This window comes from Dysidea avara, chromosome 2 (genome assembly GCF_963678975.1).
Source record: "Dysidea avara chromosome 2, odDysAvar1.4, whole genome shotgun sequence".
Taxonomy (NCBI): Eukaryota; Metazoa; Porifera; class Demospongiae; order Dictyoceratida; family Dysideidae; genus Dysidea; species Dysidea avara.
Window position 1 is genome coordinate 54,568,532 of NC_089273.1, and position 27,491 is coordinate 54,596,022.

The 27,491-nt window shown below is 38.7% G+C and overlaps 2 protein-coding genes across 2 annotated transcripts in view; one reads left to right on the top strand and one right to left on the bottom strand.

Annotated features, from left to right (window-relative positions):
• LOC136247709 (uncharacterized protein C2orf73 homolog) overlaps nt 1-15,646 on the bottom strand; it is a 41,033-nt gene extending 25,387 nt beyond the window's left edge. The window contains exons 1-3 of the mRNA XM_066039543.1: nt 15,442-15,646; nt 6,848-6,924; nt 448-575 (exon numbers count right to left, since the gene is read on the bottom strand). Coding sequence (XP_065895615.1) covers nt 448-575; nt 6,848-6,924; nt 15,442-15,626 — 390 coding nt within the window. The 5' untranslated portion in view covers nt 15,627-15,646. The remainder of the gene's footprint in view (nt 1-447; nt 576-6,847; nt 6,925-15,441) is intronic.
• Nucleotides 15,643-27,491, top strand: part of LOC136247702 (F-box only protein 11-like) — a 34,324-nt gene continuing 22,475 nt past the window's right edge. The window contains exons 1-13 of the mRNA XM_066039531.1: nt 15,643-15,781; nt 16,138-16,207; nt 16,608-16,668; nt 17,355-17,490; nt 17,539-17,662; nt 17,710-17,920; nt 21,154-21,248; nt 21,301-21,406; nt 23,255-23,361; nt 23,409-23,546; nt 23,604-23,735; nt 24,747-24,918; nt 26,118-26,212. Coding sequence (XP_065895603.1) covers nt 16,154-16,207; nt 16,608-16,668; nt 17,355-17,490; nt 17,539-17,662; nt 17,710-17,920; nt 21,154-21,248; nt 21,301-21,406; nt 23,255-23,361; nt 23,409-23,546; nt 23,604-23,735; nt 24,747-24,918; nt 26,118-26,212 — 1,431 coding nt within the window. The 5' untranslated portion in view covers nt 15,643-15,781; nt 16,138-16,153. The remainder of the gene's footprint in view (nt 15,782-16,137; nt 16,208-16,607; nt 16,669-17,354; nt 17,491-17,538; nt 17,663-17,709; nt 17,921-21,153; nt 21,249-21,300; nt 21,407-23,254; nt 23,362-23,408; nt 23,547-23,603; nt 23,736-24,746; nt 24,919-26,117; nt 26,213-27,491) is intronic.

Below are 27,491 nucleotides of genomic sequence, written 5' to 3' on the forward strand. Positions count from 1 at the left end.
GGAATTGGTGTATATAAAACGTGTGAAATTTTGGTACACATAGCTTTAACCATTGGCGAGCTACAACACACTAAATACTTAAAACTGTTGTTTCTCGATACTTTTAAATAGGCAATAAGACCGGTTTTCCCAGACTGGGTCACATATACTGATACTGTCTGATACAAACTCCATAGTTCTGCTACGTCTTTACTCCATCTTGGGACCATGATTCATATTATGCGTAGTAATGGACTACAGCTATGCCTAGTAATTTTGTTTTACCTCAGGCTAGGCTAATCCTGGCTGTATATACATGTACATGAAAGTTTGTTCTAGGACAGTGTACGACTGTGTTTGAGTAAATACAGAGTTAGTATCAGTGCATGAGTTTTGCTGTGTGTGTTAATGTATACAAATGTCATTAGCTGTGTACATATTGCTCCAATCAATGCTGTACAACCTCACCTTTCCTTTGATTGGCTGGTTTGGATCATGACGACAATCATATTTGTGATCATATGATATCACCTCTGTATAGCGACCACCATGGTTGTCATGGCAACAGTTCCTCTCAGCAGATTTGAGTAATGTAGCTATGGTAACCAAGACATCTTAAGCTACATAAATACATTTAACTGATCTGTTGAAAGGAATAGCAAATTAATCAAACAGTAAGATAGTACCGCTTAAGTAGGGATCCCCTTGAAAATTTTGCGAGCCGCCAAAAATTCTGCCTTTAGAAAATCACCTTTATGGAATAGTACTAGTCCATATAATATACTACCTATTTAAAAATCTCAAAAGGAAGTAGGGGTTGATATAATATACATGCTATAAAAAGTAAGAAAACAAGCTCAAAAATGTTACAGCTGAAATGAGAAATGATCCAGCAGTAAAAGTAAGGAAACAAGATTAGACGACTACTTGCTAAAATGAGACACACTTTAATGCCAACTTTTGGCTAGCATCTTGAAATGAGACCATCAAATTAGCCAAAAGTAGGGATTAAAGTGTGTCACATTTTAGCAAATAGTCGTCTAATCTTGTTTCCTTACTTTTTACTGCTGGATCATTTCTCATTTCAGCTGTAACATTTTTGAGCTTGTTTCCTTACTTTTTGTAGCATGTATATTATATCAACTCCTACTTCCTTTTGAAATTTAAAATTTTTAAAATAGCTAGTTCGTTTACTTTTTTTTGGCTAGCTAGCTAGCTATATTATACTCTTTTTGTTTTCCACATAGTATATGTAAATATCACTTGAAGCAGCTATCTTTAACCTTCTAAAATAAGTGCTTCTAAAATAATTATCATTTTGTCTTCAGTTAAAAGCTATTACAGCAACTGTTTAAGGCTTCAGCTGTATTTCTAATGGCCTAAATGCTGATGATTTTACAGTAAAACATCACTGGAGAGTCCACCATTATAAGAGTGGAACCCTCGCTTTTAGAAGTCTGGATCCCTAGGTGGATCCGCCCCTCAAAGACATCATTAGCTACAAAAAAGACTGTTGCTATTGTTCCGGCAGTCACATGAATAAAAATAAAATTTAGACAAAAAGGTCCCCAAACAAAAAAAGAAGAAAAAAACACAAAATCCCTTGAGCAGGAATTGAACCAAGGACTTCCATTGCTTGAGCCCAGATTCCTAACCATTGTGCTATGTGGTTCCCAGCTACCCAACTCCTACCTTATATATCTCCGAGTGGAGTAACTTCTATATAATATATATTGAAGGTGAAGAAGAAACCATTTGAAGCTAAAGCTGAACCAGACCCTATCCCTAACACTAAAACTACTATTCGTGTCCCCTAAAGTTGAATGCTTGGGGCAACCTATGAGACACGTCCCCTAAAGTTGATGAATGCTCGGGACAACCTACATACTAGACGCGTACCCTAAAGTTGAATACGCGGGGTATAGCATACAACTAGTGTTCTTGATAGTGAGAAATCTAGTGGACTGCCGGAACAATAGCCCTGACAAAATATTTCCAGCTGCCGGAACAGTAGCAACTTCAAAAAAGCTAAACTGGTAATTAAGACTATATAAAACGACTACCCACCGTTAATAAATGCTAGAGCTACACCCGTTCACCCTCATGTTACGCACACGTATTCACACCTTTGTTAAAATCATGTGTTTGGGCTGTGGTACACGCCGCAAGTATTAAGCGCCGCAACTATTAATTATCCTTCAAGAAGAACAAAGAAGCGAATGAATGACGAAAGCAAACAACATGGTGCAGTGGACAGAATATAAATCGGAACAGCAGATTCGTGAATCCACCGTCATTACCTTGGCTGTCTGAAATTTCTGGAGCCATACACCTAACGCTACCTGGTCTTACAGCAGGCAGGCTGGCAGATGAAATGTATATAGGTGAATTTCAAAAAGTTTAAAACTCACTGTACATCGAAACATTTGACTTTTCGCTTGTTTACCCAAGGTACAGCATCATTATAACAGTACTAATGCATTCCAGGTGTTGCTTTCGGGTAAAACTTATTGCAAAGCCGTTTTTTAAGGTGCGAAAATCCACGAAACCTTATGATTTCTTACCAACCCCTACTATGCAGTACTATTGTACTGTATGATAATATATACACATTAAATATAACAAAACACTTACAGGTGGCTGGATATAGAACTTATAAAAATCACCACAACTCAAATTTTAGCCTGGCTTGTCTTCCTCATCGAACGAATCCATATCGAGGTGTTAATTTTCCATATCAATACTTTTTTTCAGCAGCAAATTTAGATGCCACAAAATTATTTCAGAGCTACATTTAAGAAGTGCACAATCTCGGTGCTACTATAGACGAGATATACTAGCTAGATATCTGCCTGAAACTCTGCAATTGGGATCCTGTTCGTGACCACGCCCATCAAATAAAGATCTATATAGATGGACTATTAGTGATAGAGTAGATGGTATTACAGCATAGCTTGATGGGAAAGTCACTACTTTGACATTGAACAAATATTTGTTATAGCTAATGTGTCAAAGTAGGGACTTTCCCATAGAGCTATGCTGTATTACCATCATTCATTGTCCAAATACTGTAAAACAATAAGAAGTGAATATCCTTACTGTGCTATACTCAATGCACAGCAGGGATATTCACTTCTTATTGTTTTATAGTATTTGGACATTTTGTACTATTCCAATCCAGCTTGTTTCAGTACTTTTTATCGCAGCACTATACACTGTCCCTACTCTAATTTAAAATTCCTCTAATTTTTTCCTATACTTGTTTGTGAAGTTTTTTTTGCAAGCTCATGACCACTAAATAGTGTGCTTTTCACAAAACAAGTCACAATATTTTACAAGAGTTAATCACAGCACTATTATACTAGATAATGACTTATACACTAACAACTGATCAGTGGGCGTGGCTCTACATAAGCCTGCAGACAATAATGGATGTGGGCTCGTGCACACCTATGGACTGGTGAATGGGCGTGGCTACCATATGTCTACAGACAGTAATTTACATAAGTGGGTGTGGATTCATGCATACCTGTACACTGATGAATGGGTGTGGCTACCATATGTCTACAGACAGTAATCGTGGCTACCACATGTCTACAGACAGTAATTTCCGTAAGTTGGCGTAGCTCACGAAAGAAGCAGAGCTACGCTATGATGTGTAGTAACACGTCCACATTTAATTTAGCACGTGGGGTCAGACCCAAATAATCTGTAAAGCAGGACCTGGATGACCCGACTCGGTTTAACATTGTTACTAAATAAATTATATTTATTGACTTACGTACACATTGCTATATAGTTCGCCGTGAGTTGCTCTCTCTGATCTATCAACAGCGAGTCACTACTGGTGTATGCGTGTGTTTTTGGTGCGAGCAACTGGCGACCACGAGTATTCGAATAATTTGATGCAATATACACTGTATGGAAGCCACACTGTAGTCTATTAGCAGTCAGCGGTAGAACCTTGACTGATGGCCATGGTAAAGAAGGATAAAAGGTAAGACAATAGCACAAGCATTGTATGTTTATCAATATACCAAAGGTTTTTTCTTAAGCGAACTAGAAACGTTTCTGCGAAAGAATTAAGGCTATAGCTGTAGCCAGTTTTCCACTACGCTTGACTGAAGGCGTCAGGCAGGCAGGCAGTAGAAAATTCCGTTGAATAATTAAAAAAAAAAAATCCTGTAGCAACTTGACGGAAACGTTTTGTGTCAATCAGAAGACACTTTTGGGCTTGGTTTTACCCAACCAATACTGTCATGTCGTTGTGACGAAAAATCGTGGCAGGTTTTTGGGTTATATTATATCACAGATCGCCCCCACACCTTTGATGTCCCTACTACACAGTACTATCATATGTGACCGTCTCAGCGAAAACCCGTCTATTTCACACAAGCATGTGTTTTGAGAAAAATGAAATTGGTGAAATTATGTGCATCACAATGAAAAATTTACGCAAGTTTTAATCAAGCCATTACTCAGAAAAGGAATACTCAAATCAATTAAACCTATATACCATCTTATTCGCCTACTCATTAGGAGTTCGAAAATCATTGATTAAATACTGTAGCCCAATGGTTTGTGTGTCACGTGTGTTTATTTCGATGTGGTAGATGTAAACAAAATCATTTCAGCTTCTTCAACAAAACCGCCTTCATACGCCTATGTGCAAGTAACTGCTGGGCAAAAAACTAACCCTTGGTCGATATGCCAATCCATGGTAAAAATTTTAAGTCAAATTTCAACCCTGCAGTTTGTTTTTAGTATAGTCACTGTACAAATCAATTTCCTAGCTCTTCCTACTGTCTAGCGCTGTAGTTCAAAAACTACTCACCATAATTGACTGAAACTTTGGTGAACCATTCCTTGAACAATGTAGATAATGGTGAGAAAATTAAAAGAAATTCGGAGGTTGTGCAAACTAGACGGGTTTTCGCTGAGATGGTCAAATATATTGGAATGTCACAGTGAATAAGAATGGGAAAGATTGAGCGCTCTGTCAAGATAAACAGGGGCAGTGGAGTAGAAGTCTTAAACAATGAAATTTACACATTGCATGGAGTTGAACATGGATGCTATTCATGGGCTCTGCATGGAGGGTCTTGTCCATCAAAAATTTTATATTTTAATGAAAGCTCAATCTCAATATGCTTTTGTAAATAAAATAAGTAGTTACATACAGAAAATGTATTATGACTGTTTATTGAAGTGATTGTTCTATTAGAGTGGTTGACTGCTCTATTAGAGTATCTTGATCTTGCATTGGCATTTAATACTAACACTGAACGAGCTACTTGGAGCACTTAATTTAGTGGTATTTAGTAAACTGTAGCTAATGGACTTTTGCTACTGAAAATTTCGGCCCGTATACTAAACTTGTAGACCTATTTTCCAAGAGGGAAGTTCTTCAGAACCCCCCCTGGTTACGGGACTATGAACTGACTGAAACCCTTGTTAGTTATTAAAAAAAAACCTTTTTCCAGATATCCAAGAAGTATTGCTGTTTAGATGTTATACAATTTATCGGCTTTCAACAAAAGCAACTTTAATGATCTCCCTGGGCAATGTTGGCCACTATAGAGGTGGTCTTCTTATACAGGTGACAGTTGAGGTAGGGTTTCACCACCCTAATGTGTGTCAAATTGTCCAGTAATCCATGTAGCTATCTGTTTATTAAGGCCAACCATTTTCGGTCCAAAAACGACTATCTTAAACAGGTTCCACTGTATTTAGTGGTATAGACAATTCCAGTAGTGTACAACGTAGTTTTGTATTTACTAATTGGTTAACTGTAATTGTAGCTAATTAATTGTATCCTTAACCACCAGTATCAAGTAGGAATTAAATTCTCTTTTTTGGAAAGGGCGTTACTATTCAGTGAACTGGGCTACTGAACTAACATACTTTTGGTTTTAGCACATTCTATGGTTGTATTTATGGAGTCTTGTTAGTAAGATAACACCCTTAGGGCACCTGCAGCCCACTCAAAATGCTACAGTGGAATATGCGAAAACTGTATTTCACTACTGTTCTTTATGCCACTATACATCACTTATTCCTTACCCTGTAATGCTGCAGACAGTGCAGGGAATGTGACAGCAATAGTTAATCACCGATCAACTTGCCCAGTAGACAACATCCTTTGAGATATCCTTAGAGCAAGCTTGAGGAGCAAGCTAGTCTCGCCCTGTTTCAGTGCAGGGGCTTATCAATTAAAGATTATAAGCACCCATGCTGAAAAATATCTAATTAGTAAGTCCTTACACTGAACGTCTGGCCACACGAGACTAGCTTGCTCCTCAAGCTTACTCTAAGGATATCTCAAAAGATATATCTACTTGCAAGTTAATCGCTGGTTAGCTATTGCTGTCACATTCCCTGCACTGCCTGCAGCATTACAGGGTAAGGAATAAGTGATGTATAGTGGCATAATGAACAGTAGTGAAATACAGTTTTCGCATATTCCACTGCTCGTCTTCAGCATTTGAGTGGGTTGTAGGAGCTCTAAGGGTTCTAACTTACTAGCAAGACTCCATAAATTAAACCATAGAATGCGCAAAAGCCAAAAATATGTCAGTCCAGTAGTCCAGTCCACTGAATAGTAACGCACTTTCTGGAAACAACACACACGGTAAACACACTACACAAACACACTAAACACACACACACACACACACACTACACACACAACACACTACACATGCACACACACTACACTCTACACTGCACATGTACACATACACACACCACACCACACTACACAAACACACTACACAAATATGTACACACACACTTACACCACACACACATGCGTACACTACACTACACATGTACACATACACACACTACACTACACAAATACACTCACCTACACCACAACTCTTAAAAGTCTCTTTTGCAAAGACAGGTCTGACAAAGGAAGGCCAGTCCCCACTCCTCTTATCACTATGACAACATAACCAAGATTAATTATTGTTAAGTTCATCACCTAACCCAGCCCAATACAGGAAGATGGCTCATTATTCATCAGAAAATTACACAACATGACTGATTAATAATTAAAGTACTTGCATGTGCGAAGATCAAATGAAAAAGAGTGCTCTTAATTCTATACAGGAAAATATAGCACTGTGTATGGAAAAAATATAGCAGTTTTGATCACATGCATAATCGCCAGAAATAGCCAAAATGATGCAATCTGTTTGTTTCATGACTAAACTTGTACTATATAGGCACTTACCAAATGTCAGGTTGCTGAAAACCAATGTCGTTCGAGAATGCTCCGAACAAAGGTGATCAGAAAGCACTTTAAACCAGTTAAAGCACTGTCACACTTGTGCAATATAGCAGTCTGGTGTGTTCTCAAGCTGAATACACTACTCAGCTTCACCTTGTGATGTATTAGTCTCTCACCTACGCCCTCAGGCTATTTTTCATATTACACTCGAGGCGGTGCTGTAACTAGTATCGAACGGTATGGTAGTACCATTTAAGTAGGGATCACCCCTAGATTTTGCATGCTGCCTAACATTCCGTTTTTGAAAACCATACTAGAGACATCTTACACAACGAAATTCACCTTTACAGAATAGTACTAGTCCGTATAAAACATTTAAATATACCAAAGGTAGCCGGAATTAGAATTTAAAAATAATCACCAAAACTCAAATATTAGTCTCAATGCCTCACTGCCTGACTACAGTCGCAAGGCTAGAGGCCAAACGAAGCAGTGCAAGGTCACCATTTTATGCCATTACGCCACAATAACAAACTCACCAGTGGGATGTGCCTTTTGGGGTTCTGACAAGTGTGCGCCTTGTCTTTTCTTTTATATTCAATGAGGCTGTTTGTCTTCTTCATCCAACGATACCATATCAAGGCATTAATTATCTGTATCAACACTTTCTTTCAGCAGCATATTTAGATGCCACAGAATTATTTCAGAGATGGATTTTCGAAGTGCTTCAGTCCAGGCGCTACTATAAGAGGTATACTAGCTAGTAGATATCTGTAACTTCACGATTGCGATGATAGGTTCGTGACCACACCCATCAAATAAAGATCTAGGTTGACTAATAGTGATATAGTACTGATACCGCACCTCTTAAGGTTACGGAATAGTTTAAAATGCAAAAAATTACAAAACCTGCTTTAAACCAAGCAGGGATAAATAATTTCAACAACTGTGTTGTGTTAGCAATACAACTAATTGTGCTTGTTTGTTTTTACTACAGAACAACAACTGTTCTTGGGTGTGTGGTCTACAATAGAGCGATGTTTTCTTATGGAACACTCTATTGTGTGATGTATTTGATCTCAGCTCATCTAAGTTTCGCCAAGCTGTGTATAAACTGTTTTGTTGTATTTAATTTATATGTGTATGTGTTCTTTCTTGGTTTTTGTAGCTGTGTTTTCTCTGTATTTGCTCCGTTTTTGGTTTTGTATCTTCTAGGGAAACACCCTTGTACAGGCTCTGCCTTTTGGTGTCACCCTGTCGTTTTTGACAAATCAGATAAATAATAATAATGTTTTTATAAAAACGAGCCGCCAAAAACCAAACTAACAGATTACTGAATCCTTATAATTTCAAAACAAGTGGCTAAACAACTAAAATATCTAGGTCCTGTGGAAGCGATTTTTTAAGTTACTGGTTGTGTAGACGTTTTATTGAACTTTTAGTAGTTTTTTCGAGTGAAACAAGCTCTTTGAAGGCTTGTATCTGAGTCACTGGGAAGAAACACGCCAAAAATGCTTCCACAGGACCTAATAAATTTAATATACAGTATCACTATGCCCCAGAAAAGCCAATAGAGAAAAACATGGTAGTGACAGCTGGAGCTGAGCGATGTACGGGCTGGCTTACTTGTGTTACAACAAATTGTAGTGTTCCACCTGCCTCAAACTACACTGTAGCTACATAAAAACATTAAATATGAAGGGCTTCACCTTCATTTAAAACTTTTCAAGCTGCTAGACTGGTTATATTGGCTTCTCAAAAAGTATCGATAGGCATTCAAAATTTTGAATGATTGCCCGTGACTATACCGTAACCTTAACAACTAGCTATTTACTTAACAGTAAACAAGATGACCTCACCCCTCATTGGTCTACCTGGCTGCACACCCCTTGGCTCTTGAGATACTCTAATACAACAGTCATGTATGATATTCTAACAGAACAGTCATGTATGATACTCTAATACAACAATCATGTATGATATTCTAACAGAAAAAAAACTAAACAAACTAGAACTTTAAAAAAAAAATGAAGTGGGATCTTTGCAACAAAAAGTAGTGAAACAAGAGATGAATACTGGTATTACAACATAGCTTGGTGGGAAAGTCCCTACGTTGGCAAGTATTTTGTTCAGTGCCAAAGTAGGGACTTTCCCACCAAGCTATGCTGTATTACCATCATTCATCTCTTGTTTCACTACTTTTTATTGCATAGATACCTACTTCATTCTTAAATGAACAATATTTATGCTTAAAGCAATTGCGTGGGTGAAGATCAAACAAATAAGAGTGTTATTATTTCCATAAAGCACTGAATGGAAAATACAGTACACTTGATCACATGCGTAACATTTTAAATTGTCAGGAGTAGCCAAAAGAATATTATTTGTTTGTTTTACTACCACACCTGTACTATATAGACACTTACCAATTGTCTGATGGCTGAAAACCGACGAGGTTCAAGTTCACAAAACGAATGCTCCAAACAGGATGACAAACAGTTAAGAACCGCTATGCTTGTACAATATGAAAATAAAAGCACTTGGGCTTGGTCTCGAGCCTAATATAGCAGTTGGCTTCGCCTCGTGCTATATTAGGATCTCGCCCACGTCCTTGTGCTTTTATTTCACAAGTGGTTGTAATACTTAGCAAACACAGAGTTGAATCTGACTGTTGTGGATAATTGGTCAAATACAGTACACTCAGTCAAACACAGTACACTTGGTCAAATACAGTACAGTTGGTCAAATACAGTACACTCGGTCAAATACAGTACACTCAATCAAATACGGTACACTCAGTCAAATACAATACACTTGGACAGTTGGTCAAATACAGTACACTCAATCAAATACAGTACAGTTGGTCAAACACAGTACAGTTGGTCAAATACAGTGCAGTTGGTCAAATACAGTACACTCGATCAAATACAGTACACTCAGTCAAATACAATACACTTGGACAGTTGGTCAAATACAGTACACTCAATCAAGTACAGTACAGTTGGTCAAACACAGTACAGTTGGTCAAATATAGTACACTCGGTAAAATACAGTATACTCGGTCAAATACAGTACACTTGGTCAAATACAGACAGTTGGTCAAATACAGTACACTCGATCAAATACAGTACAGTTGGTCAAACACAGTACACTTGGTCAAACACAGTACACTTGGTCAAATATAGTACACTCGGTAAAATACAGTACAGTTGGTCAAATACAGTACAGTCGGTCAAATACAGTACACTTGGTCAAATACAGTACAGTTGGTCAAATACAGTACCATTGGTCAAATACAGTACACTCGGTCAAATACAGTACACTTGGTCAAATACAGTATACTCGGTCAAATACAGTACACTTGGTCAAATACAGTACACTCGGTCAAATACAGTACACTTGGTCAAATACAGTACACTTGGTCAAATACAGTACACTCGGTCAAATACTGTAGTTGACTGAGTGTATTGTATTTGACCGAGTGTACTGTATTTGACCAAGTGTACTGTATTTGACCAAGTGTACTGTATTTGACCAACTGTACTGTATTTGACCAAGTGTACTGTATTTGACCGAGTGTACTGTATTTGACCGAGTGTACTGTATTTGACCAAGTGTACTGTATTTGACCAAGTGTACTGTATTTGACCAACTGTGCTGTATTTGACCAACTGTACTGTATTTGACCAACTGTACTGTATTTGACCAACTGTACTGTATTTGACAAACTGTACTGTATTTGACCAAGTACAGTGGCGGAGGAAGTAGCTGATATGAGGGGGGGCTGACCGGAGTATAGAGTCTCTGGCAGCAGGGGGTCTGGGGGGAGTAGCCCCCCAAAAGCTGTAGCCATTTTAGCTTTCACAACGTCTCAAAGTTCACCAAATTTAAGTTGTTGCAATTTTATAGGTACAATTTAAAGTATTTTAACTAAAACACCAACTTTTAGTCAAAACTATTTAAAACAAGCTATTTGCCAGTTAACATTTTTTTGGCAAAGCTTTTAGCTGTTGACTACAGAGTTAATGAACATATCAAACAGTATGGTAGTACTGTTTAAGTAGGGATCCCTGCGCGCTGCAAAAAATACCGCGTTTAAAAACCAGCTTAGAAACTTCTTACGCGACGAAAATCACCTTTACGGAATAATATTAGTCCATCTAACATCAAATGTAGTAGAAAATGCTTACTGGTGGCCGGTTATATAATTTAAAAAAATGCCAAAACTCGAAATTTCATCTCACTCACTCACTCACTCACTCACTCACTCACTCACTCACTCACTCACTCACTCACTCACTCACTCACTCACTCACTCACTCACTCACTCACTCACTCACTCACTCACTCACTCACTCACTCACTCACTCACTCACTCACTCACTCACTCACTCACTCACTCACTCACTCACTCACTCACTCACTCACTGACCACAGTCGCAAGCCTAGAGCCCAAATGAAGCAGCGCATGGTCACCATTTTACGCCTAACAAACTCACCGGTGGGATGTGCCTTTTGGGGTTCCGACAAGTGTACGCCCTGTGCACCTTGTCTTTTATTTTATTTTCAATCAGGCTGATTGTCTTCTTCATCCAATGAAACCATATCGAGGTGTTAATGTTCCATATCAACACTTTTTTAAAGCAACATAATAGATGCCACAAAATTATTTAAGGCGCTTAGACTACGCTACTGTACGGAGGTACCGGTACTCCACGATAGGTCACAAGATCACGCCCATTCTTTATTCTACATATTATCGATCTATCGATCGGGACCACGATGACCATGCCCCTTTTACACTAGTTGTATTTGTGACCACACACCTGGTAGGCTGATTCGAGATACTCTAGTCTAATAATTGATCGAAACCACGCTGACCACACCCCTTTTTAGGTAAGCACACATCTTTGCAGGCTGACTCGAGATACTCTAATACAGCAGTCACGCTTAGAACAGTCACACGTTTATAGCTAGCTGTATGCTTTAACAAAAAACTAAACAAACTAGTATATTAAAAATTTAAAAATGAAGTAGGGATCCAAGCGATAAAAAGTAGTGAAACAAGAGATGAACAATGGTAGCTATTACAGCATAGCTCAGTGGGAAATCCCTACTTTGGCATGGTATAAACAATTATTTTGTGTTCAATGCCAAAGTAGGGATTTCCCAGAGCTATGCTGTAATAGCTACCACTGTTCATCTCTTGCTTCACTACTTTTTTATCGCTTGGATCCCTACTTCATTTTTAAATTTATAATTTTTAATATACTAGTAGCATTTATAAGCAGTACAAAACAGCCGATAGCCACCTGGAAACACTTGGTACACTGGTAAGACACCAACTCTTAAAGTAAGAGGTGCCTGGTTCGGTTCCTGCTGCAGGCAACTTTTTTTCCGTAAAGCTACTTTTAGAAAAACGTTTTTATGAAGGCCTTGACTGCTCTATTAGGGTACTTAAGCTTTGTATATCAATCTTTATCACGATTTTCAGCCCATTATAGTGACCATGTCAAGTAGATCCCAAACATAGCTAAGGTGTACTTCATGACCTCATTTCACTGTCTGAGTAGGATTGTTTTTGTGACATTTGTACTGTAAATTTGACCAACTGTACTGTATTTGACCAAGTGTACTACTGTATTTGACCAAGTCAACTTTTCAAACACACCTTAAGTGGCTAAAGTCTTTGAACAGGCTGTAGGACCAGGTGCCCTACAGGCCTTCAGCACTTGTGCTGTAAAGCATTAATAAATAAAAAAGTATACTGTGTTTGACCTAGTGTACTGTATTTGACCAAGTATACTGTATTTGACCAACTATATTGTATTTGACCAACTGTACTGTATTTGACCAAGTATACTGTATTTGACCAACTGTACTGTATTTGACCAACTGTACTGTATTTTACCAAGTATACTGTGTTTGACCAACTGTACTGTATTTGACCAAATGTACTCTATTTGACCAAGTGTACTGTGTTTGATCAAATGTACTCTATTTGACCAAGTGTACTGTATTTGACAAATGTACTCTATTTGACCCTAGTGTACTGTATTTGACCAAGTATACTGTATTTGACCAAGTGTACTGTATTTGACCAAGTGTACTGTATTTGACCAAGTGTACTGTATTTGACCAAGTGTACTGTATTTGACCAAGTGTACTGTGTTTGATCAAATGTACTCTATTTGACCAAGTGTACTGTATTTGACCAAATGTACTCTATTTGACCCTAGTGTACTGTATTTGACCAAGTATACTGTATTTGACCAAGTGTACTGTATTTGACCAAGTGTACTGTATTTGACCAAGTGTACTGTATTTGACCAAGTGTACTGTATTTGACCAAGTGTACTGTATTTGACCAAGTGTACTGTATTTGACCAACTGTACACTATTTGCACGGTATTTGACCAATTTGGTCAAATACAGTACACTTGGTCATAGGCGGCGGAGGGGGAGGGAGGCTTGGCTCCTCCCCCCCCCCCCCCCCCCCCCCCCCCAGAATGACATCACGCCGAAATTATCCTTCTTGGAGTGGAGGTGGTCTTATTAATGAGGTCATAAAGTACACCTTAGCTATGTTTGGGATCTACTTGACATGGTCACTATAATGAGGTGGTCTTATTAATGAGTTTTGTTGAACCTGTACCTCAAACATGACTTCTACTGTTGCTAGGTAAGACATACGTACCATATAAGGTAAATGGAGGTAACTCCATTAATACTTTGCGTTCAGATCATAACTTGCAATCAACAAAACTGAATACACATATGTGTAGTCTACATACACCTGTATACTATATGAGTGATTCGATGTAGCCATTACGGAAATATGGCACAAACATTTGGCAGTGTCAAAGAAAGCACAGGGCAACTTCATGAATTTCTGTAAGCCAGTTACCAAGAAAATGATGTTACTTTGTTAGAAAACAAGTTAGAGAAGGAAATCAGTCCTTCACTCAGCTGCAGCTATCTTGTAGCAATTCCTCAGACAGTTTCAAGACAATTCAATGTGCAATCATTCAATCCTTCTGGTAGGGTCTCGGGGAGGACTAGATTTATGTACATTTTGACCATTAACTATGAGAACTAAACCTGTAAAAGTATTGCACTCGATAGAAATGGGTAGAGACTTACCTATAACAAAGTTTTGGTATGCCAACTGAAGTTTTTCAAGCAAAATCATGCTATACTATTTCAATCAAACCAAGCTGTCATAAAAACCAAAGTAGCTAGAAACTTCTATTGTTGCACACACTACAGTATTACCATATCCTTGTGCATCTTCAACACACATATATCATTCAGCGGTTTTATCTACAGCCCATCAAAGTTGAGATTCGCAAAGTTATCTCAATTTACCTACCCTGTTTTGCTGATCAAATGATGTCACAAAGAGCAAAGATTGTAGCAAGAGTTCATAAAATATAATGAGGAGAGTATCATACTCTCATATACTCCTGTAGAAGGGAGTTATGACGTAACACTTCCTAGTTCTTCTGTTTCATTAATGATGCCATTAATTGAACATAATAATTGTTTGCGTGCCTAACAACGTTGCTAGCAACTGAACTAACTCTAGCTTTCACCAAACTACATGGGTTTAGGCAACTGCGTAGGCATTTCTTGCCAGGCCATTCGCGAATGTGGCATTTCTGAGCTGCACAAGTGTAGCACATGTGCTAACAATTCTTGTACTTTTACGGTTGCTCATACGTCACAAACCACAATACCTTGTCATTACATCATAACTTTATGATATGCCCTTCTACAGGGGTACATGAGAGTAGGACACTCTCCTCAGTATATATATAATGAACTCTTGAATGTAGTCAGTAAATCAGCTGTTTTGGATTTTCATTGTATGGCCTCTATAGCAAGATGAGAAGTAGTTGTTTAAGTGTACCTCTTCATCCAAGCCATGTGTACATTGAATGTTAGATAGACTATATATTTGCTATCAAATACTATTAGCAGTACAACCTGCCTCTGAGCAGATACTACTACTATACAATAATTATGTTAATATCCTCTAATAGTACAACCATGATGGTGTTAGCTTGACACTACTTAACACATACAGTAATAGGTCACCCTTACAGAATTCACAGTAAAATAAACCATACATATATTATCTGAGAATAAACCACAGGTGTTCGGGTTACACCTAGCATTGATCTAGTGTATTACTGGTACCATCAAGTAACACGCAAACTCACCATACGCGACACACGTTGGGAGAAGACTCGGGTATTATCCATTGAAGACAACTAGCTACGTCTGGTCCACCGTCTTCCCCAGGAACTAGTCGCTGTATCGGCTCGTTAACAAATCGCGGGTTATCCCTGATGAAGGTAGCGCGAGTACCCCTAACGTTTGCGCCTTCTCTTTGAGGCGTTGCCATAACAATTATTTAAAAACCACAATCACGTGCAAAATTTTAAAATGTGATGACATCACTTTGTGGACGCTATCTGGTTAGTGATCATATTTCTCGCGGATTTCGCTTTCCGAACATCAAAGATAGTTGGTAGAATTTGATCTTCCTGAAAAGAGAAGGTGCGTTGTCTTATATGTGCGTTACTAACGTAGCCAGTATAAAGCTGAATGTCGCGTGTGTTGGCTCCGTGTGTTTAGGGGCGTCACCAGTTTAATGTACTATATCACTCACTTGTAACTGTTCAAGAGATGAGTAGAACAGTGTGTGTGTGTTTTGTTATTAGGTAAAACCTATATGACGTGTTAATAGTGTGTTTTGTGGTTCATCTCCAAGTTATGTTAATATTTGAGTAGTTTAGTCTGTGGTGTAAACCGCTTTACATTTGTTTATCATTCCAATCAGCTGAACAAAGTGTTTAACACATGTTACAATTAGTTAATAGTGTTGAAGTTGTTGTAACTGATATCACTTGTAGCCGGATCAGTGGCAACATGAGCAGCAGAAGATGTAGGAAACGACACTGCAATGAGTTGGATTATTCTGAGGTGAGTGGAACATGTTATTGTGAACACATTAGTACATAAACTGACTGGACACTGATGTCCCAACTCCTGAGGTGTCCATATTATGTTAATGCCACTTGAGGACACCTACATAATCCAGAGATCCCTTAGTACATAAACTTTACAGTGGACTGCAATGCACCAGCCGAAAAATGGTTTTCTATCCTGATATAGAAATGTTTAGAGCTGAACCTGTTGAGACCAAATCTTTAATGGAGTTTAGAGTAGACATGGCCTGTTATATTATCACATGTAGTTTGTAATGCCCACACACATTTCTGGTAGTTTTCACTCACCTATGCAGTCAGTCATGGCCTATATACTACGTAGTATATATTATCTATGGTCATGGCTCCTTACAAGTGTACATGTCCACTTGCAGCATAGGACCAGTCGTAGAGTGAAACATTTCAAAGTTGATGGACCGCTGCTAAAATGTTCCAGTAAGCATTTTGTTTTATGATGTTGTGTTGGTGTGTGTATGTGCGTGTACGTGCGTGCATGTATGTGTGTGCGTGTGTGTGTGTGTAGTGTGTGTATTTCATTTTATGACTTATTGCCTAGAGGGTAAAACCAATTGGCTGTTAAAGATTCAGCCTTATCTAGTAAGTGGTTTTGGAGTTGTAGTGATAGACAACAAGAAGAGCAAAACAATTGACTTGCACAGTGTCTTTACGGGAATATTACAGCTTCTTGTTAATTGATCATAAGTTTCGAGTACAACGGGGGCTACAGATTTGGGGTTTGTTTCATTCTATTCACCATGAAGTGGGGCATTAATAAAGGTATAGTTTTTGACTTATTTATACCTGTACTACTATCAAGTAAGTAGCTTAGAAACAGCAACATTAAAGATATGTTTTACCACAACATAACCGAACACACGTACGTAACTCAGATTTGCTTTGTGGTACAGAAGTGAAACAAATATCTACATAAGGAGGCAAATCCAGTGGTACAGTTTATTAGTAGATACGTACGTATGTCTTACTTCACTGTTTACTAAAACAATTAAAACATGCGTAAATTTTTTGTACCACTCATTTTTTCAATGTATTTCAATTGCCTTGTTACGTAATTGACTTGCTGTACCCATATATGGTATTGTGTTAATACTTATTATAAACAGGTCAACCATATCTAGACCAGTTACTACCTGTTGAGTTGCTATTGGTGATATTCTCATTTCTACGGGAGAGGGACCTGTGTCATGTGATGCTTGTGTGTCAACGATTTAACAATGTAGCCAATGACCCCACCCTATGGTCAGTTTAGCCAATCAGATCACTGCTGGGTGTTATTTCAACTTATAGGAGGGATTTATTCCGACGAGTATTTGAAATGTCTACATCATACTCATACAGTTACCATGAAAACATGTACAAGATGGAGTGTCCTCAAGAAGGGTTGTCATGGAAACAGCACTTTGAAGTGATGGTAGGTATACTGATGACATCACCACAATGATCACATGATCCCCACAGCATGGGTCACTACATGTTCATCCTAAAATGGCTATGTTGTCAAAGACACATCCCCTGAGGCTAGAAGCCACACAAGTCCCATACTACGCTACAATTGTTCAGGCCATCAACTCAGCCAGGGATGGTGATAAGATAGTAGTACACTCTGGAGTGTATTGTGAGCAAGTTGTGATTTATAAGAACATCGTTTTGATTGGGTCTGATATGGATGGTACGTATGTGTGTGTAGTGTGTGCATATGCGTGTGTGTGTGTGCGTGTAGTGTGTCTGTGTGCATACGTATGTGTAGTAGTGTAGTGTAGTATGGGGCAACATATCCTGGGTGCTGGCCTGGTAAATTGCATGTTTCCAGGTTGTGATCAGTTGCTGTTGTTGTTGAACAAGAAACTTTACTCATGTGTGACCCGTTGAGCAAAAACCGGCTGTTTTTGCAAAATTCTATTTTGCTATTGAAATAAACTGGATAAAAGTACATGTGCTACATGACGCATTTCAATCGCTTCGTTTTGTACTGCAAAGCTCAAATTAATAAAACCTACAGTGTACACCAGTGTAACACCACCAGATTCCCCTGTTCATTGGGAGTAAGAGTTATGGGTGCTTATTTACGATGCGGTAGAAACAAAGTTTACCGTCATTATTTAGTTATTGAAATGGCCTTATTCTTTGTCCACACAGAGACCTACAGGGTAAATACTATACCTTGATTGATGTGCCAATTCATGGTGAACATACTGACTCATTTTAGTAGCTTGTTTTAGTTGTGAGGTATAGTTGATTTAGCAAGTGCCTGTAATTTATTTGTATTGTTGCTGTACAAATCAATTCCTGTTTCAACTGTCTATCCCTATAACCATAGATAATATATACCTCCGGAGGTATATATTATCTATGCTATAACTCCAAGACTATTCATCACGCTGAAACTTTGAGTGTCCACTCCTTTGTTACTATGGAGTACAGAAAAGCAATAAAATGTGACCCGGTCTGCGAAAAGGAGTCTTATAGCCTTTTCAATTGCATGTACTTGGCAACCTGTAATTTGACTTGTGAGTAATGTGGTGTATCACCCTGAAACTAGGGCTGAGCGATTGTGACATTTTGCTACTTTCACAATTGTAGGATGTAACATATCACCATTATGATAACTATCACGATGTTATAACTCACTTGCATAAATAGCATTGTGTATGGTCAATTTTGTATAAATTATTTATTTAATCATGCACGGTGAAATTGTGTACAACTGTTCAACACAATTAAGGCCATAGGCAGTTATTCAATACAAATATGAATAATACTATCTGTATAGAAATTCAATGGTTTCTAACAAGTAAGCTTTTTGATTAGTAAGATTTATTCGCACAGTGAACTGTCTCAGAAGTGCACTCTTAGTGCAAACTTGTTTACTGGATCACATGTTCTTCCACAACAGTATGTGTACATTTGTATGTGATGTCACAACATCACGATTATTTATGACACATATCAACATCACGATGTTCAGAGACAATCACGATTAATCCCACAATTGATATAATCTCCCAGCCCTACCTGAAACTTAGTCCCCTAACGTAGCACTATGGCTTGGTGTAATATGAAGGTGATAGGTTAACATGAGGAGTTATGATTGGTCAAACTTGACAATTTGGAAAGGCTATAAGACCCCTTTTCGCAGACCGAGTCACAAATGGAATTTGAGGAATGTGCGAAAACAGCTGGTCTTGGCTCAGCGGATCACATATGTATTGCTCTGGCCTGTTCACCTGTTAAATGGGACCTAGTGACATGATGTAAACTGGTGAAGTAGCCTATCCAGTTGTATCATCAATAGGTAACCTGGAAAACAGTGCCAACTGTCCATGTCTTTCACACAGCTGGTGAAGGTCCTGGTGGGACTTTGGTGCCCACACCTTCACCTGTGAGACAAGACTGAGATACTCTAATAAACCACATGTCTGTATGCTACAGCAAATAGTAAAAATTGAGGAGGCAGTTGTCCCATATGAACCCCACTTATTTCTCCTCCCCTAGTACCATGATAAAGAGGCATTGTTCAATGCCATGTGTTACAGCAAGTGCAGGTACAATCACATTGTTTAAGAGCTACAAATAGTGTTGAAAAAGCTAAGCCCTTATAGGTGCCACAAAACACTACACAGCTTGCTCTGAGGATATCATCGTATAACTGGAAAGATGATCGCTGATTAACTATGTGGCAGCAATAGTTAATTGATCAGCGATTATCTTTGCAGCATTACAGGGTAAGGAGTAAGTGTTGTATTGAACCCCATGTTGTATAGCAGCATTACAGGGTGAGGAGTAAGTGTTTTATTGAGCCCCATGTTGTATAGCAGCATTACAGGGTGAGGAGTAAGTGTTGTATTGAGCCCCATGTTGTATAGCAGCATTACAGGGTAAGGAGTAAGTGTTGTATCGAGCCCCATGTTGTATAGCAGCTTTACAGGGTGAGGAGTAAGTGTTGTATCGAGCCCCATGTTGTATAGCAGCATTACAGGGTGAGGAGTAAGTGTTGTATTGAGCCCCATGTTGTATAGCAGCATTACAGGGTGAGGAGTAAGTGTTGTATTGAGCCCCATGTTGTATAGCAGCATTACAGGGTGAGGAGTAAGTGTTGTATTGAACCCCATGTTGTATAGCAGCATTACAGGGTGAGGAGTAAGTGTTGTATCGAGCCCCATGTTGTATAGCAGCATAACTGAGCAGTAGCAAAATTGTTAAAATACAGTTTTTGTACATTTCATATTCAGAGTTTAATTCTATAGTGGGTTGCAGGCTACCAAACGGCCACTAACTGGAAAAACTCATTAAATCCAACCATATAATGTGCGAAAACAACCAGTTCAGTGAATAGTGACACCTGTACAAATCTGTTGTTATCCTCTTCCTGCAGCCTATTGACTGCTAGAGTATTCACCAATAAGGCTGACAGCACATCAGTTATTCTTTCTAGAAAACACAGAAATTATAAAAAGAAGTTCTAGATAAAAGAATACAAACTGGTTTAGCTTTTGCTCAGCAGGTCATTATATGTGTTATTGATTGTTCCATTTTGTGGAGTTGACGCTGTGTACATATCTGAACTGTGTATTATATGTGTTATTGATTGTTCCATTTTGTGGAGTTGACACTGTGTACATATCTGAACTGTGTATTAACAGAATACTGGTATTACATGTCAGCAATATGTATTTTAAACCCATTGTGTCATTTTGAATGAACTATTAGCTTAACGTGATATTATATTGATCACACATCAGATAAAGAAAATACCTATTTGTGTTTTAGTAATATCCCAACTGTCTCTATGATAGTCTGTATGAGAGCAGTGTGGAATTAACACTGAAAATTGCAACATAACATAGAAATTACATTCAATTACAGTCACAATCATTTTAGTACTGTATTATATATTGTTGCTAGGAGACAAGTTAGTTACCATTAGTTACTGGGACCACAATGTGTTGGAGTTCACCAAGGAGGCATGTCATGCTGTTGTTGTCAACATTAACATCAAGGTGAGCTCTGATTGGTTCAATGTATGATCATAACAACTAATCCATCCAATAGTTTGACAGTCTACCAGAATCACCGCTACACAAGAGTTACACCATCTCTGTCCCAGCGAAATGTTGTCCCACAATTGAAGGATGTTATATTAGTAACAGTTCTGATTGTAAGTCTGTGTGTATGTATCTGTCTGTATGTGTGTGTGTCTGTGTGTACGTATCTGTCTGTACGTTTGCGTGTATCCATCAATATGTGTGTAAGTTTGTGTGTCCTTCTGTATGTGTGTATGTCTGTGTGTCCGTCTGTGCGTGTGTCTGACTATATGTTAATGTATGTACATATGGCTGTTGTATGTATTTCTCTGTATACATCTGTATATCTGTGTGTCCGTCTGTATGTGTGTGTGTGACTGTGTGTTAATGTGTGTACGTATTTCTGTTGTATGTATTTCTCTGTATACATCTGTATGTGTGTATGTCTGTGTATCTGTACATGTTGTGTATGCCAGCTGTTCATTGCCTTCACTTGACCACTAACTATTAGACACCTGAGTAGTATACAAGTTGCCCTGACAACTGAGTAGGAGTGTCATGTGACTGTTCTTTGTGTTGGTTGTGTATGTAATAGTTCAGTCATCTTAAGTATATGTTAAAGCATTGCCGCGAGTGCTATATGAAAAATAAAGTACGAGGCGTGCGGCTGAGTGCTTTATTTTTCATATAGCACGAGCAAGACAATGATTTATAGAACTTTCTAGTCATGTAGCTTCACCATACACTAGGAGTTGTAATTAAATTAACACACATTGCACAAACTATTAGCAGCCTGAATGCTGGGTAACTGTGCTTTATTGCCCACAAAGAATGCTTTATTGCAATAAAGCACTCTTTGCGGTGCAATAAAGCACTCTTAAAGAATGCTTTATTGCAATAAAGCAACAGGAGTCTGAAAGGCGGTTAGGACATTTTCTTCTTACTATTTTCATGTATTTGTATCCATAGGAACCCTAGAGAGTGACTTATTATCTCTAAGTATTCCTAGCGGGCTATTTAGCCATTGTAGTTAACTCTCGGGAGTGAAACGGGTATGGACAGGAACGGAAAGTGGGATGGAAATGGCCAATAAACTAAATGTATACTTCTTTACACTGTTTGAATTGTAGTGTTGCCACAAAATGATTGAAATACTCTAATAGAGCAGTCAAACAATTTTATTGCTATATTTAATTAGCAAACACTGAAATGATGAAATTTTAAAAAACATACTTAACTAATTAACTAATTGGTTTGACAAAGGTAAAAGTTTACAAAGCATAGTTATGAGACAGTGACTCAGCTACATAGTTATGAGACAGTGACTCAGCTACATAGTTATGAGACAGTGACTCAGCTACATAGTTATGAGACAGTGACTCAGCTACGGAGCTTTGGAATGTGCTGCATCCACAGCTTCAGGATTAGTGAGAAGTTACGGGCTGGCAAAATCACATTGTCAGGACTAGCTAGGCTATATGCCTATATCCGGATTGCTTCCAGTAATCATCTGATCATTGCTTTGTTTTTCTAGTTGGTTGCATGGCTGTCATATTATGCTGTATGTTGTATGCAAGCAAGTATCAGAAGTCTATTAGTCTGTATGTTTGTACCATTATTTCATAAGTGTGTGCAACTATTATTTAGAATGGACAATAATTATGATGTCTATCTCAGTCCTCTGCTCATGTACTACTTCAGCTTGTACACATATTTGGAGTAATAAAAACATCAATGCATTTAAATGTGCAATAGTTTAGATAATTGTAGCTACATGTATTTGCCTATCTTAAGCATCTAATCAAGGTTTCCCAGGAGAGGAGTTCATATTTTAGTGCCTTATATAACAATAACTTCCATTCCTTGCAATGTTCAACCATCTTAGGCTCATGTCCGGCTAACTAACAGTTTGTTAGGGCAAATGTCCTTGTAGTCTTTAAGAGTTTATAGTTCACTCTGAATTCATGTATAATGGTTTTTAGATGGATCTTGTGTCTATGTTCATGGCAGAGAAGCTAATCCTTTGGTTAGAAATTGTGTCATTGCTGATGCTAGTAATGTGGGTGTGTTTGTTGATAACCATGCTAAGGTCAGCATCATGTGGCCTCACATGACATCACATGACCTCACACACAGGGCCAGTTCCAATATAATGATATCCATGACAACAAACTAGCTGGAGTATGGATTAAGAACTATGCTAGTCCAATATTCCATGGTAATGCCATACATCATGGCAAAGATGTTGGGTTCTTTATATTCCAAGATGGACAGGTAAATAACATGGGTAATCCCCCTGGTGATAAGGGATAACCCCTAATTCTCCCCCAGGGCATACTAGAAGACAATGACATCCACACAAACAGGATAGCTGGTATAGAGATCAAACAAGATGCTAATCCAATAGTGATGAAGTGTAGGATCCATCATGGTTGCACTGGTGGAGTGTATATACATGATAGGGTAAATGTTTGATTTGGTATTTGTTTATTTCATCTGGTATTTGTGTATTTCATATGGGATCTATGTACTTTATCTTGCATTTGTGCATTTCATATGGTAACTAAGTATTTCAGTGTGTTTTCAATGACATCCTATACAACTAATTCCATGACCATATTCCAGCCACTTGACCCCACCTTAACATAACATGTAATGACACAATGTTTGGGGGATTTACCTACAGAAATTTTTAATTTTTATGAGCTATGATATTGGATTTTCAACTTTTTAAAGTTAATAGTCACAGTTAATCCAATGGTTTGAATTATGAAGTAGTAACTGCAGACAGAAATTATAAACAGACTGTAGCTTTGAGTTGTCTTTGGTAAAAATAATGAAAATTGTACAATTAAATGTTAAAATTTCATTAGTGACATTTTCATAACGCAAATCAATGATATCCTATGGAAAGTGATTGTGATGTTACCATGACAATAGAAACTTCATTAGTACCAACTTATATTTGGCATTTTTCATTGACGAAGTCTCTGTTTGTGATTGTACTATTAGAGTAGCTACTTTACTGCTCTATTAGAATATCTCAATCATTTTGAATTTTAGTGGAAGATGAAATTTAAAGTATTTTTGAGAGTAGTAGTGTTGAGAATGTAAAGTTCCTAAGGCGTTGCACAGTTCCTACAATAACTGGACGATATTGTACAACTCTTTAGTTGTTATAGTTCCTAAGGAGTTACACAGTTCCTACAATAGCAATATTATACAACTCTTTAGTTGTTGTAGTTCCTAAGGAGTTACACAGTTCCTACAATAGCAATATTGTACAACTCGTTAGTTGTTGTAGTTCCTAAGGAGTTACAGAGTTCCTGCAATAACAATATTGTACAACTCTTTAGTTGTTGTAGTTCCTAAGGAGTTACACAGTTCCTACAATAACAATATTGTACAACTCGTTAGTTGCTGTCACTTGTACATAGTTCCTACAGCAATAGCTGATGTGTCTACTGTTGCTAGGGTCGTGGTCAGTTCCTTGACAACAAGATCTACTCCAACACATATGCTGGAGTATGGGTCACCAGTGATAGTTCCCCAACACTGAGGTCTAATGAGATTCATGGTGGACTACAAGGGGGCGTGTACTTCTTTGGTGGAGGACTGGGAGTATTGGAGGGAAATGATATTCATAGTAAGTCCGTTTGTGTGTATGTCAGTTGTATGCGTTTATGTGCACGTCCATGTGTGTTTGTCTGTGTGTATGTCCTGCCATACACAACTCTCTATTTGTTCATGTGTGTTTGTGGTCAATCTGATGTGTGTCTGTGTGTATGTCCTGCCATACACAACTCTCTATTTGTTCATGTGTGTTTGTGGTCAATCTGATGTGTGTCTGTGTGTATGTCCTGCCATACATAACTCTCTATTTGTTCATGTATGTTTGTGGTCAATCTGATGTGTGTCTGTGTGTATGTCCTGCCATACACAACTCTCTATTTGTTCATGTGTGTTTGTGGTCAATCTGATGTGTGTCTGTGTGTATGTCCTGCCATACACAACTCTCTATTTGTTCATGTGTGTTTGTGGTCAATCTGATGTGTGTCTGTGTGTATGTCCTGCCATACACAACTCTCTATTTGTTCATGTGTGTTTGTGGTCAATCTGATGTGTGTCTGTGTGTATGTCCTGCCATGCACACTGATGTGTGCCTTTGTCTTCCCTTGTGTCCCACTGCTGTGTAGGTGTTGATTTGTGGGTGTCATATAGCTTCCTTGAGTTGACCATCATGTTTATAGCAGAAACCGTCCATAACTTCTGTAGTGGCTGGACTAGTACTGTTCTTTGTTTGTAGCACTGTGTGTGTACGTATGTGTATGTGTGTTAGGCAGCATAGCCAAGTGGTTAGGGCATCAGCCTGGTAATCGAAAGGTCCTAGGTTCGATTCCCGGTTGAGCCACTTTGGTGTTGTTGTTGTTTCCTTGAGCAAGAAACTTTACTCACATTGTTCCAGTCTACCCAGCTGTTTAAATGGGGACCTGGTGGCCTGGTGTCAACTGGGGAAGCAGCCCACCCAGCTGTAACATCAATGGGTACCTGGTATTAACTGGGGAAGCAAATGCCCAACTGTCCTTGTCTCGCTTAGTGGTGTTGGGGTCGTTGTGGAACTTTAGGTTCCGCGACCTCTCTCCAAGAGACCTGGACAGTCCTCCTGTGGGTTACTAGCCCTGCCCCAGGAGGATTTGCCTGCACAAGGCTCAAGTGCCTGAGTGGTGCACAGGCATCCCAGTGCTGGTTCACTGGGCGGCAATAGCTATGTTTCGCATAGCTGCCAGAGGCTTTGCTAGGCTTTGCTATGTGTGTTATTGTAAACTATTACCTGTTGCTACGTAGGTAACACGTTGGCTGGCGTACAGATCAGGACTGGTAGTAATCCGGTTGTCAGGGGCAACAACATTCACCACGGATTGCATGGAGGAATTTATATAGTAAGTTACCATAGCAACTAAAGAGCAGGATATTATTACAAGTGTGAAACCTGTGTGAAAACACACACACACACACACACTACACACACTGGCACACACACAAAGTAACACCTATGGCAGCCGTGTGAAACACAGCTATTGTTGCCCATTGAACCAGTATAGGGATGCCTGTGCACCACTCAGGAGCTTGAGCCTTGTGTAGGCAATCATTAAATCCTCCAGGGGCAAGGCAAGTAACCCACGGGAGGCTGTCCAGTCTCATGGAGATAGGCTGCAGAACCCAAAGTTCCAAAACGACCCCGACACTGCAACAACGACAGTAGGGAATTTGCTTCCCTTGATGTTACAGCTGGGTGGGCTGCTGCATCAGGTCCCCATTTATACTGCTGTGTAGACTACTTCACCAGTTAACACCACAGGTCACCATTAATACAGCTGGGTAGACTACTTTACCAGTTAACACCAGGTCACTATTAATACAGCTGGGTAGACTACTTCACCAGTTAACACCAGGTCCCCATTAATACAGCTGGGTAGACTACTTCACCAGTTAACACCAGGTCCCCATTAATACAGCTGGGTAGACTACTTCACCTGTTAACACCAGGTCACCATTAACCCTTAAACCTGCATAATCCATCAGGTGGTTACATCATACGTCATGAAGCATTCGTCCGATCGCTTAGAAAAACAGATTTTATTAATTGGCAAAAATAAGCTATCTACCTGTGTATAAACTTTCAACATATACAAACAAGGACTCACCCACTACTACGCGCTGAATCGTTTTGTGTCCTTCCGCATTCGTATCGTCATTGTGCTCGTCCGACATTGATGTAATCACTTGATACCAATATATCAAATGAATCGCCATCACGTGATGAGTAATATGACACCAAGCAAAATTTGATATGATGAAGTCCAACCGAGTTATGGCCTTTTGTACATCGTTATGTGAAGAAGGAAGACGGAGGGAGAGTTCTTTTACTCATTCAATGTGGAGCGGGTATCTCTGGGTTAGAAGGACGCGACAAAATATCGGACCATTCAAACCAAAATTTAACAGTGAGAAAGATGGTGTTTGTCGTTTTTAGATAGCTTTAGCAGTTTTTGTGTTATAGAATTTAGTTTTACAAGGCATGCATGCAACCCAGTTTACTGGATTATGCATTTTCAGTGCTTGCGTTTTATAAAACAGCTGCGGGTTTAAAGGTTAATACAGCTGGGTAGACTACTTCCCCAGTTAACACCAGGTCCACATTACACACACACGCACACT